This window comes from Bicyclus anynana, chromosome 2 (genome assembly GCF_947172395.1).
Source record: "Bicyclus anynana chromosome 2, ilBicAnyn1.1, whole genome shotgun sequence".
Lineage (NCBI taxonomy): Eukaryota > Metazoa > Arthropoda > Insecta > Lepidoptera > Nymphalidae > Bicyclus > Bicyclus anynana.
Genome location: NC_069084.1, coordinates 10,837,924 through 10,851,376, shown reverse-complemented (window position 1 = coordinate 10,851,376; position 13,453 = coordinate 10,837,924). Strand labels below are relative to the sequence as shown.

Sequence of the window (13,453 nt, the reverse complement as noted above, 5' to 3'; positions counted from 1 at the left end):
TGGCTAGGGCGTGGCAATATTGCCAACATAGACCTTCGCCGGCGAAGACGAGGTCCCCGATATCTGACGACACCTGGACGTGGGTTATTTTAACTCACGATCGAGGGCACCCGGACTGATACTCTCAGGCCAAAACACCCTTCCAGAACGGCCCTCTAAGCCGAGGTCAGAGTCTCAGAGGACACGCCCTTAGAAAGTCCCACCCATCTATTCTGCTTCTGCCTCCGGGACCCATCAGGCGACGTTTCTGCGCTCGCCCAAACCCCCCGGTGACGCCACTGATGTCCCATTAAGGAGTGTCCCACTCACACAAACGGAAAAAAAATTGTCTATGCACAATGTTATCAATGTGTCCGTTTGTTGACACGTAGACAGAGTTAATATAGACGACTGATTATAGTGCCGAGATTGCGTGCAATTTTGATATTGATTTTGATCCGTACTTGATGTGTACCTACTGTTTCAGTAGACTGAAATCGTCCGCCAAATTAAAAAAAAAACAGAGTATATTCTCAAAATTATAGTGCACATATTGGAATAACTGAATTTAATACTTTTAAACATGTAGTAATGTATCAAACAAAAAATTATTTAAACAAATTATGAAAACTTTTTTAATTTGTTTGAATGTTTTTTTTTTATTTGGCGGGCGATTTAAGTCTACTTTCATTAGCCTAGCTCGAGGTGTGATATGACTAGCGATTTCTACCCTCATTTTTAATTTGTTTGTTGGTAAACAGTAAACATCGACTAGGGCTGGTGATATAGTAGAGGTGTGGTCTACACTCCGGCATTAGAAATATATACCCTCATCTGTTATTTATTATTGATAACAAATAAATGATAGATAATATTCACAATGAGACATTGCAAATAGGTTGCCTAGTTTAACTATAATAACCAGACATATTTTTCCTTTGATAAGGTAGCTATATCTTTCATACAAAATCTAGGAAACCATGAACCAGAACAAAGGCATCTTTGTCTAGAATCTTTATCTCGGGAACGCGTATCGATTTGAAATAGTAAAACCACAGGTCTACAAACCCAGTTACCTATTTAGAAATCCTTATTCTTCTTCTTAGAAGTCCTTATTTGAGGCTTATGTTCAGCAGTGGATGTGGAGGTCCATTGGTTGATAATAATGACGATGATGAATTAAATCATAAAAAATAGTCTTTTGTTAAGTAAAGTACGTAATCTAGTACGTATCTATATCCAGTATGGAACCCTCGGTACGAGGTAAGTACAAAATACTTACTATACCTATTTCTAAATAAATACAAATAGTAGATATTCATGCTCGCTGCTGTACCTAGATTTTTTTACGTAGTTTACTCACAAATATTAGAGTAGCAGACGCCCGCGGCTCTGTCCGCATGAAATTTGTTTTGTAATACCTTTTTTCCTTATACTAGTAATGATCCCGTATACCCACATGCCTGCAGCGCTGCGCGCATGACGTCCGGTGAAACTCATCGTGTGTTGGTCGCGATGTGCATGACGGCTTGATTTGAAGCTAAAATCTGGACCAACACACCATGAGTCGGCCGATTTGCTTCAATTTCTAGGTTTCAATTGGTAGGTTATTAGGGTACTACTTACCTACTCATTTGATCTACGCAAAAGTTGCGTGAACATCGATTTATTGGTTTTTGAACGATGCTAAGCTCATGGCTATGGCATACCTACTAAAGATCTATTCCATTCAGTAGATTCAGAGAATAGCGTGAACATATTACCTTCATACAGACGAAAATTGAAAAAAAAAACATTTTTCGTGTTCCGACTCTTTGATCGCTCAAAGTCGTTTCTTTGTAATTTTATATAAAGTACTCGATTTCTACTCTTTTGTTATATTGCAGAATATATTATATAGAAATATTAGATTTAATTAGCTGCTGCGGTGGTCCAGTGGTTAGTTTTACTTCAGATCACGAGTTCCTAGGTTCGAGTCTTGAGTCAGGATCATTAACATTTGTAGTGGTCGTTATAGACACATTATCTATCACCCTAAGCTCGCCACCCAGCATTGGAACGGCGTGGTGGTTCTACGCATTCCACCATTATTTATTTCAGCTGTTTTTTTCTGCAAGATGTGTGCATTATAATCTAGTAATTTTTTTAAAAAGAAATTTATAGAACTTGTAAAATGTTTTTATATATGTTTCAAAGCCGTGGATATATAATATATATATGTATATATATAATAGCTCAGTGGATATGACCTCTGCCTCCGACTTCGGAGGGTGTAGGTTCGAATCCGGTCCGGGGCATGCACCTCCCAACTTTTCAGTTGTGTGTCTATTTTAAGAAATTAAATATCACGTGTCTCAAACGGTGAAGGAAAACATCGTGAGGAAACCTGCATATCAGAGAATTTTCTTAATTATCTGTGTGTAAAGTCTGCCAATCCGCATTGGGCCAGCGTGGTGGACTATTGGCCTAACCCCTCTCATTCTGAGAAGAGACTCGAGCTCAGCAGTGAGTCGAATACGGGTTGATAACGAATGTTTCAAAGGGCATCTCCTCCTGAGTCCTTCGTTGGTATCGCAGATAACTATTTTTTGATTTCATAAAACAATACTTTGAAGGGTTGTACAAGTTTTGCCCATGAAAACTATTCCTGACAGGGGAGCCGCAGTAGGTATACCACACCTTTTATTAAAAACTAGCGGACGCCCGCGACTTCGTCTGCGTGAAACCCTAATACTACGCCTACCGCTACCCTACCCTACCTCTACCCTACTCCTATCCTACTATCCCTATGGTAGGGACCATGCGACGGCGACGGAAGCTTAAAAAATGGAGTAACTTCTTCCGTTTTCCCAACATTTCACTTCACTGCTCTGGTCCTATTGACGGTAGCGTAATTGAAAGTAGGTATACTTTGACCTGCCCAGGAATATGAAGAATTGTACCAAGTTATGTTAAAATCCGTCGAGTAGTTTTTGTTTCTATAACGAACATACCACGCGACGGAAGCTTAAAAAATTGAGTAACTTCTCCCGTTGTCGTAACATTTCCCTTCACTGCTCTCCTATTGATCGTAGCGTGATGAAAAGTATACTATAACCTGCCCAGGAGTATGAAAAATAATTGTACCAAGTTTCGTTAAAATCCGTCGAGTAGTTTTTGTTATAAAGAACATACAGACAGACGGACAGACATACAGACAAAAATTTTACTGATTGCATTTTTGGCATCAGTATCGACCACTTATCACCCCCTGATAGTTATTTCGGAAATATATTTCATGAACAGAATTGACCTCTCTACAGATTTATTATAAGTATAGAAGATATCCAAATTTCATATTGCGTGGCTATTTTAGGCATTAGGGCGCCACTTAGGTATAATAGATATAAATTACTAGCAGACGCCCAGAGGTTTCACCGGTGGGGAATACAATACAGGGATAACCTATGATAACTATCATACCTATGATAACCTGGTAACTAGGATTCATTTCCTTTTTGGAAAATACAATATCCTCTCGCTATAAGTAGAAGGGGTCTGGCCCTATGGAAATGTTTGTCAAAATAAAATATAACTGTTAACATGGAATTTATTAAATAGATCTAAAAATATTCTATTTTACAAAACACGCGCACTCACGCAGCACGGTTTTACCATACTTAAACCAAAATCACGCAGATGCCACTCCAAAGAAGAATCCACCGACAAATCCAACAGAGAAGCAACTGTTGTTTCTGACGAAGTTACCCACCTTGTCTATTATCTCTTGACTCCTCCCGATAGTCTCCCTAACTTTGTCCCAGTTCACATTTATGTAGCCCAAATCGGTAGCGAAATGGAGCAGTATAACACCGCCGCCTAAACCGAAGGCAGCGATTTTGCCGATCTTAGCGATGCCTACACCACTCAACCATCCACTGATAGTCCCCAATATCAAGTCTTTAGTGTTATTTTTCGATATTTTATTGAGCGTTTCGTCGAAGAATGCTTTTTCTTTGGGTCCTATTACTTCAGTCTTCGAGTGATGACGTAAATCAAAGTCTGGTATGGGTTTAGCCATTTTATAGACCCATGCTATAAATAAAGTATTAGCAAAAGGCAAGATCAGTACAGTAACAATTTGTTGTCAAGTTTAAAGAGGCGATGAAAATGTCGTTTTAGTTTTTTGGTACCTTGGGTAATTTATTGTAAATATGACAGTTATATAAGTTGACAGAACTTTTAGATAGCAATTTCGAGTCAATCACAGAGGATACAAAAACGATAAACGAGCTCTGGTTTAAAGGCACGTTTACAATAATCATTTTAACATATTTAAATAGTTAAGGCTTGTTTTAATCCTTCCAGTTTTTAAAATTTTGGTTCTTGTCCATATAAAGCAAAATCTTTAGAACCAAAGATAATCATTTAAGAAACTAAGGTACATCAAAATGTCTTCAACACTGGTTAGTTGTCCTATGATAAATAAAATTATGTAACTTTTCTATTACTCGTAATTTTGTATCAAAGGCCTCATAAAAGCAGTACCCGGTGGCAATTTACTAACATTAGTCGATCTCGGCTTGTTCTTAAGATGCATTTACTGAAACTGCACACATACAACGGATACTACATGCGCTACCTAAAAGCGTGGAGGGGAGGGGGAGGGGGGAGGGAAAACAAAAAATAAATAAAAACAACTACCGCCCGCGAGCGCCGCGCGCCGGGCGGAACGGGGCGCTCGCGCGCTCGTCATGCACAAATATTAATTTCACTGAATGTATTTCAATAAAATTATATTTTTTTTTTCACTTGTTAGGTATTGTCCATATGATGTCTAACTATAATGTATATGTACACGGCGCGGGCGTCATCGCCTAAATGCTTTGCGTCGATTAGAAATTAAACCGTGAAAAATATTGAACACCTATTAAAAGCTAAAATTAATAATAACTATCTAAGTTAAACGTACAAAGAGGTTTTTTTTGTTATAAAATTTCGAACGTGTTCGATGTGCGACCGCCCGGGTCCGGAATACTGCGGGGATTTTAAGTCTTATCACAAAATGCAGTAATTATTATTTATTATCGCAAAGCAGATTGCACGCAGCTCGGACGAGCTACAAATTTAAAGCCTACTTAAAAAGAAAGGTCGTCCCCGGGCGGCCGATTTTGCGACCGATGACATGACGAGCGAAAACATTTCTTTAAGCGTAAAAATACGCTACTACTTCATAGTATTTATAATACAGATAGATACGGCACAGAGAAAGATACAGCCGATTTCACCATTATGTTCATTGAATCGACCGATCATTTCAATCCGCAATCAATTTGCAACATAGCTCCTTATTCAGGAAATCTCATCTACTACAGATTGTACAATTTCATTTTAAAGTATATAAATCATTATAAAATCGGCTAGTTGTGAAATCGGCCAATCGCAACTAAAGTCTCATTTCGCTCGTCAGGTCAAAGGTCGCCAGTACGCATCCTTTATTTCTACGTATAGAAAACGGCACGTACATTACCCACACAATTTAATTTACACTTTTAAGTAAACGATTGTCGATAAAATTATTAGAGATTAATATTAAAATCTATATGGGCACGGCCGATACACAGTCAGTCTCAGATAATAGTGAACCACTAACTAAAAAAAATCATCATTAGAAAATATATGATCCAGAATGTCAATTAGTTAAAACGTTTGCCCAAAATGGCATACATAATTTGATATAACTTGTAAATATGTGTAAAATATGTGTAAAATATGTGTACAATGTACATACAATGGACAATTAAAACAGAATAAATTAAAAAACGAATTTTCTGTCAGAAAATATTAAAAACTTGAATGTAAACCAGTAAACACCGTGAAGTTTCCTTCGTCTTAAACCGAAACCCCACATAATGTACCCAATGTATATTATCCATTACTGTTATTATAAAAAAAAACAATTCTTACAATGAGACAAATACAACATCGCGTGGTAGAGAGAAGAACTCCGAGCAGAGTCCAGAACTTGTGACTATAGGATGTAGGGTTAAGGAATTAAGGAATTCCTTTTAACAAACAAAAAAAACATCCTGTATTTTCAGGCAGAGGCCGCCATGCGGCTCGTCGGTTCCTTTGAAGCCATTCACTTTAGCCTAAACTAGGTCAAAGTTCAATGACTTCATACTTCAAAATGACTACAAAATTCATGAAAAAAAAAAGAAACAGGATATTTAAATTTCATCATATATTACAATTTTTTTTTCACTAGGATGTGAATTAGCTTCAGCTCATTTATAATATTGTTAAGGGATTTCTTGTATTGGACAAATAACTATCAGGGCAGCTTACAGACGGTGAAAATAGCACGGTGTAGAGCAATGAATCGCTACTGCAACAATATAAGTTGGTAGTTCACAAGTACCTCAGACTACCTGCATGTTTGAACACACGCCACGCCGCAACTCTGCTCCCGGCAGATTCGATTCTCGCCTTATTTCTATGACAATGGTTATCAAATTCGCATTACACGCTGTAGGAACTCAGTTTCTCTATTGCACACGACTTGATATCGCTGTCTTGTTTTGTTCGCATTGGTGAGACAGGGATGCCGCATCGATGGGGTTCAGAAGTTGGTAGTGACAGAGCATACGTTTTGAAGTGACAACGTCTTATAATTCGATGGAGGCGGCTGCACACTCAAAAAAAGATGTTTCATGCGTCGCTCTAGGGTTGCTAACTTTTTTCACAAGAAATGATGTATATTCTGGTCTATGAAGATTATTAAACAGTATTTTAGAAAAACGAACATTTTCTTTTGAAAAATGCAACCACTCCGTCAGTATTTTCTTATGACGTTGTCACGTTCAACTATCTTCAGTAAACCGACTTTACAGACAACCGATTTTTTTTAAATTGTATTTTGGTTCTTAGTCTTATATTAGTAGTCATAAATAGTGAACAATTTTTCGTAGATCATCATAAAATATCGCAATATCGTACAAGACAGTGCGACTCCAAACTAACCGCTTCTATCAGTCCGGACCCGCCTCGTGAGACGGCTTTGAAAATTCGATAATTAAATTATATGAGACTATTACTAAACTATTTATTTTGCGTTACTGTTAGTATTTTTACTGCGATCAAATCATTCACACTTTCAAATTACACCAACTGCTATTTTACAACAATAATTAAAAAGAATTAACAATTTAATTCGATGCAAACATACGTACAGTAGATATGTTACAAGATATAATAGAAACATCAGTTAACGGCTTAACATCGGTGGCTTAGGCCATTATATGTAATAATAATAATCGAAAAAAAAATAATAATGTATAAAACATACACGATTTAAATATTACAGATTTATGTAATGAGTGATAACAATATGTATAATAAGATGCAGAAATAATTAAATTAGTAGAGACAGTGTTTTTGATTATGCTTATGACACAAAAATAAATAAAAGTCAACCGAGAGTCGGGGGGCGAAATTTATTTAATAAATACTCTAATAAAATACTATACCTACAGATAAACAGTCTCATACCTATATTGTATGTTAGGCAAGGTGCTTAGAATTAGTGGGAATTACAAAAATATTAAGAGGTTTAGTTTACCCCACAGTGAGGTTACACAGCTGTCAATGGTACAGAGTAATTTAATGACGTCATCGATATCGAGTCATGATAATCATTCGATTTACGTAAGCGTAGACTAGAGAGAGATTGCAACAGTGACGTACAGACAGAATGGATTGAGAGCCTGTGATAGTCACACTTTCCTTTCTTTATAAAAGTTAAAAGTTTGTCGCTGCTCCTTCCCTAAGTAAGTAAGCTAACTATGAAGTTTTGACCATGGAGGCTTTAGGAGCTTGTAGTTTTAAGATTCTTAATTGTCTGAGTATAAAACGTTAATATTTTTACGGGATATCGTAAGAAATCAAATTATATCATAATAATTTTATGATAAATTCCATTCTTTTGTGTTTTTCAAAGGGTTGTCGCGAAGCAAAGCGAGGGAATAATTCCTCACATAAAAATATTTTATTTCGGACGGCTAAAGGTTAGAACCTTTAAATCCTTCTACGTCCCAAAGCCGCAATGTTCTAAACTCGACAGTTGCGTATAGGTTGAATAAATTTCACCTTCAACAAAATTAAGAAAGTCTTGCTATCACCGGCTCTCGTTCTAGAAGCTACGAATCGATCGTATTAACAAAATACTGACACGTAAATCAGCAGATTCGCTCTGTGATCATATGATGAATCATGTGCGGTCAGATACCGTCGTACCTTTACAGCGAGAAGTAATTATGGTAACATGTTGGCAGGTCCGCCCGCGCGACGCGTCGGCGCTCTACGCGGTAAGTGCATCAGCAGATTGACAGGTCGGGTGTTTTGCAGATATTTATACAGGCCAGCATCGATATTGAAAAACGTACGATGTCTTCGCCAAGTCATTATGAACATACAAAGTATAGTTATTCTTTTTCAGGAAGAAAATTAATTACAACAAATAGCAGCAACCACTCACAGACGGGTAATAACGTATAAACAATGCCTGCAACCTTACTGTTACAACCAAAGACAAACTTTTTTTTATTGAAAATAGAACATCTATACTAAAATTTGATTCATACGAGGCGCGACTCGGGTGGGGCGGATTCTAATAGTAATCAGTTGTTCTGCAAGCAGCGACCGGGCGCGAGTCGAAAAACAGTCAGTGTAATTTGCAAACGCTTACGAGCTACCGCAGACATACAATTGTAAGTTGGCCGACTAAAAGCACACAGATACCAATAGGTATATATGCTAGTGCGTACATAGTAACTAAAAAACGAGTACGCTTTAGATTACACGACAGAAGTACAACTTCTTCCAAAAATAAAATAATACATGAAGGAGAAACTTAAAAAATAGAAGCGCCATCTCTCGTGTCGTACTTCTTACTTCACAGGCTCTTAGTAGTTAGTCGTAGTTTAGCAGCGTTTACTACAGATGGCGCTTTTAAAACCAAATGGTATGTCATTTACACATTTCGTAACACAATCACCAGCTTACTCCCCAAGTCAAGCGTGCGTAATGAAGTTTAACTTCAAAAAGTCGTTCAACTAAATTGTAAAAGTACGCAATTTAGCCGGTCAATTGACAATGGTATGTCTGCCGGAGCTGTCGAGCGCACGCGGGCGCGAGCGGGGCGGCGTGCATCAGACGGGCGCGGGCTGCGGCGTGCGCGGCGCGGCCGCGCGGTGCGCGGGGTCGGGCGGGGGCGCGGGCGCGGCGTGCGCGGGGTGCGCGGGCGGCGGCGCGGGCTCACCGCGCTCCTCGTCGTCCTCGTAGGCGTAGGGCCGGTAGGGGCGGTACAGCAACGGCGGCACGGAGCGCGGCAGCGCGTACGGCAGCGCGTGCGGCGCGTGCAGCGCGGCGGCGGCCAGCGCGTCGCGCGCGCGGGACTCCTTCTCGCGGGCGGCGCGCTCCCGCTGCTCCTTCTCGCGCTGTTCTCGCTCTCTGGAAATTGCGATCGTCCCAAATGAATACCCAGAATATAGTAGCACTATTCTGTAACGATGTTTTTATAACGAGCATAGCGTGAGTTTCAAATTCACCTCTATCTCTCATCTATAGAATGAGAAAGATTGAGAAGAATTTGAAACTCGCACTTTCGAGTTATACAAAACATTGTTACAGGATAGTACTACAGGCATTTTAAAACCAATTATATTTGTTATTATGGATATCCTGGATAATCTCCTAAATTATGAATTCTTCTTTTGCGCACACACCTTAATTCTCTTTCCCGTTCTCTCTCCCTCTCCCTCTGCAGCGCGATCTCCTTCTCCCGGTCGTCGTGCGCGGCGTGGTGCGGCGCGTGCGGGTGCGCGTGCGGCGCGTGCGGATGCGCGTGCGGGTGCGCGTGCGGCGCGTGCGCTACGAGCGGCATGGGCGGCGCCAGTTGCGGGTAGAGCGCGTAGGGCGGCAACCAGCCGACGCCCATGCCGACGCCGCCGCGGAACACGCGCTCCAGGTACATCTGCTCCTCCGCCGCGAGCCTGTGAACAACAATACGGATCAGTACATACTATATTGTAGGAAATAGTAGTCTGAGACGGATATGACGTCAGGTGGCGCGACTTAGCGCCTTATATCGCCAGTCGTTCCTGCCTGATGACTACCCCTCTCGAACTCCTCACCCTTCTCTAGCTCACTCTTGGTCTAGCTCATTCTTGTCGTGGCGTTCGATCCGTCCACGCCTTTTGTTGGATAATCCTTTATAGGTGATTTTTGGATAGGCGGGAAGAGTTACTTGTGAGTGTAAAAAGGGATTGTTTGTTAACTGTCAAGGGGCCCTTTAACCCTACACACATCTAGCACAAGTCCGTGACTCCACTCAAGGTCATTCTCTGCTATTCTTAAGTTAATTAAGTTGTCCTGACAAATATTGTTCGACATTTTGTTTTCTTATTTTTGTAATACACTTCTGAGTATGCTAAAATATATTTAATTATATATTTATTACAATTTAAATGTTACGATTGATGATTGACGTAATTGACTGTAATTGTTAGTTTTTAGTTTTTTCTTCCAGTCGAACGGCATAAGACCGATCTTTTGCTTTAACTTTACCACCATAATAATCTACTAAAAGCCAGAGCAATTGGCTTCGCTAGTTCCATCTTTATTTTCAGTAAGTACATTCGACTATACTCGTGGCCTGTTCCCAGACACACACTACGCATACGCAGTGCGTACGGTCAACACACAAACACCAGTCACCTGTATTGCAGCGCCGCGTTGGAGTAGATGGAGGGGTGCGCGTAGTGCGAGTAGGCGGCCGGCTCTAGTAGGGGGAACGAAGCCGCCGCTGGGTGCGCTAACCTGGATGGACAAACAAAGAGTTTTCAAAGGTGTCTATCAATCAATTACCGTGAAAATTTATCAATTCCCGTGGGAAGTCTGATAATAATGCAAAAACAACTTTGCAAATAAAGGATTTGTTATTATGAGTTAAAAGACATGTTATTGCAATTTTTTTTTTAACTTTAGAGGGTACGTAAAATAAGCGTTTTATGTAGGGATGATCATAAGGAAGTATGTCTTGCACGTTTTTGAGTACCTCCACCAAGTTTGAGCCAACCATCCAAAATAAAACTAACTTCAGAAATACTTAATCAGCACGTCAGATTAAGTTAAGATAGGTGAGTTGATAGCTAAAAGGTGTGCACTTCGAAAATCTGACCATTTGAGCGTAACGTAAAGGAATAGGAGGGTCCCAAAGTTACAAAATAAAACCCTTCTATTTTAGTTTTCGAGTTACGAGCGCGATTAATTTTTTTACCTATTTTGAAGGAAACAATTTCTTAATTAATCGCTAAAATTTTCTGACAATTTCAGTAAGCCATATTGATAAAAATTGCTTTCAAAGTCTGTAGTTTTTTTCCACCGCTCAAAGCGAAAAAAATAAATAACCTTGTATTCTTCCTAGGATTTAATCTATGGATAGAATCTTTAGTAACTGCAAATTTAGCATCCCAAGCTCCCCTACTATACAGAACACTTTGTGACAGAACTCGTCTGGCCTTGTAAGTAGTTACCTTTTATTGAAATAATACTTCTTTACGCACGCTTGACTTGCTGAGCAAGCGGGTGTATGCGCTACGAAAAGTGTAATCGGGCGAGACTTTTAAGATGCGTGCTGCCATCTACAGGCATAGTGAAACAGTGTTTGTTATTTTAAACGACCAGTAGATGGCATTCTTAAAGATCTTTGAAACAATCCTTTTTTGTACACTTTAATTACCGGTTGCGATGCAGTTATGCCTGAGGCTCACAGATGGCGCTTCGTTTTAAATTTTTACTTCAGTCGTGTGGTCTAAAGCACACTCGTTTTTTTTTGTTTCATTAAGTTGAAATTAAATAAAAGTTAGTATAAAGCTACTCACCGGTCGTCGGGTCGGTAGGGCTGGAAACCGCTGGTGGGCAGGTGGTGGGCAGGCGAGGCGCGCTTGGGCGGCGCAGGCGGCGGCTTGTCCTTGTTGCCCTCCCCCCGCTCTGCACTGACGGGCGCCGCGCCTGCACACTCGCGAAATAAGCGCCGTGCAGTACGCACGTGTCGGCACCGAACTTGCCTAGCGCTACAAGTATTTACATGCCACTGTTCCACGCAACACTTCAAAAGAGAACTCATAACAAATGAGTAAATCAATACAGAGCGGGCGAAAAGAGCTGTACTTTCATGTGATCATTCGATCATAAAAGAGAACATACGATGGGGAACTTATATAATGTTCTGAAGAAGGTATACGAAAGAGGTATAGTATGTAAGTACTTAGAATCCTTGGTCTTTAAACTATTAATTAAAGCGCTAGCCAACGTGCCCATTTAAGATTTGTGTTGCGTCAGATACTCTGAATAAGATTGACTTCGATATTCTAGATCTATCTTCGATATTTATTTATCCCCAAAGATAAAAAAGAAGTTTGTAGGGCCCTTGACTACAATCTCACCTGATCTCGGTGATCACCAAATTCAAACGATGAAGAAGTGAAAGTCGCAGTTTAAGGCAGATTTAAAAAATCAAGTTTACATTCCTTATTCCGCGAACTTAAAAACACTCCTTAGTAGCTGTACCAGTGGCAAAACTCCAATAGAATCGCTCAAGGAGTCACTAGATGCAAACGGATCAGCTATCAGCTGATGCGATGCTAAGTAATGAGAAATCTATACAAGAAGTTTTTGATTTTACAGGCAGATTCTACAGAGAAAAGTCGGCAAGAAACTTTACGAAAGCAGTGGCTACTGATTAGAACTTTGTAGACGATTAGGCAAATTCTGTGCTGACACAATCAATATTATATTCGATTTATTCATATCATAACATAACAAACATTAAATAACTTACTTCCAAACGTTAATTAAATTTAATGTGTGAATTGCTTCTGTACAAGATGAAACTCAACAAACAAGAAGCGCTTTTCAATTTAACGCTTTTACAATTAAATCAACGTTTAAAAGTAGCATTAATAATTTAATACTTAATAATATTAGTAGATATTATAAGTTATAATATAACCGAATAAAAATTAATTATAATATTAACGATACACATTTCAATCTTAAATACTTAATAATTAATCTCTCCTGTAAAAAAAAAGTTAGTAAGGTTTACAATCTAAAGTATTTCGGCCGTATTAAAATAATTTCAGTACCTAAAAGTTACTTTCTATTACATGTTTTTCATTAATTAAACGAGCTACACGAATAAAGATTAGTTTTATTAAACCATAAAAAAACATAACTTTCGAGTAGATTTTTCGTACCATATTTATATGTTGAAATATTCGCTTATTTTTTTCGTGTGTATTATATATCAGTTATTTGTTTGTAGTTTCACGGAGTAGATAAAACAGTACGTTGAATGGACGCTTAGACCCAACAAGTGTTATTTGTGAACATAAAACAAAATATAACGCTCGAGCAACTTTCTTAATAAAAG

General features: G+C 39.1%; 1 protein-coding gene across 1 annotated transcript in view; it reads right to left on the bottom strand.

Moving 5' to 3' along the window:
• The window catches only part of LOC112043219 (uncharacterized), a 144,871-nt gene that overhangs the window by 9,038 nt on the left and 122,380 nt on the right, over positions 1-13,453 (bottom strand). The window contains exons 19-22 of the mRNA XM_052887989.1: positions 11,901-12,030; positions 10,735-10,836; positions 9,744-10,010; positions 9,278-9,468 (exon numbers count right to left, since the gene is read on the bottom strand). Coding sequence (XP_052743949.1) covers positions 9,278-9,468; positions 9,744-10,010; positions 10,735-10,836; positions 11,901-12,030 — 690 coding nt within the window. The remainder of the gene's footprint in view (positions 1-9,277; positions 9,469-9,743; positions 10,011-10,734; positions 10,837-11,900; positions 12,031-13,453) is intronic.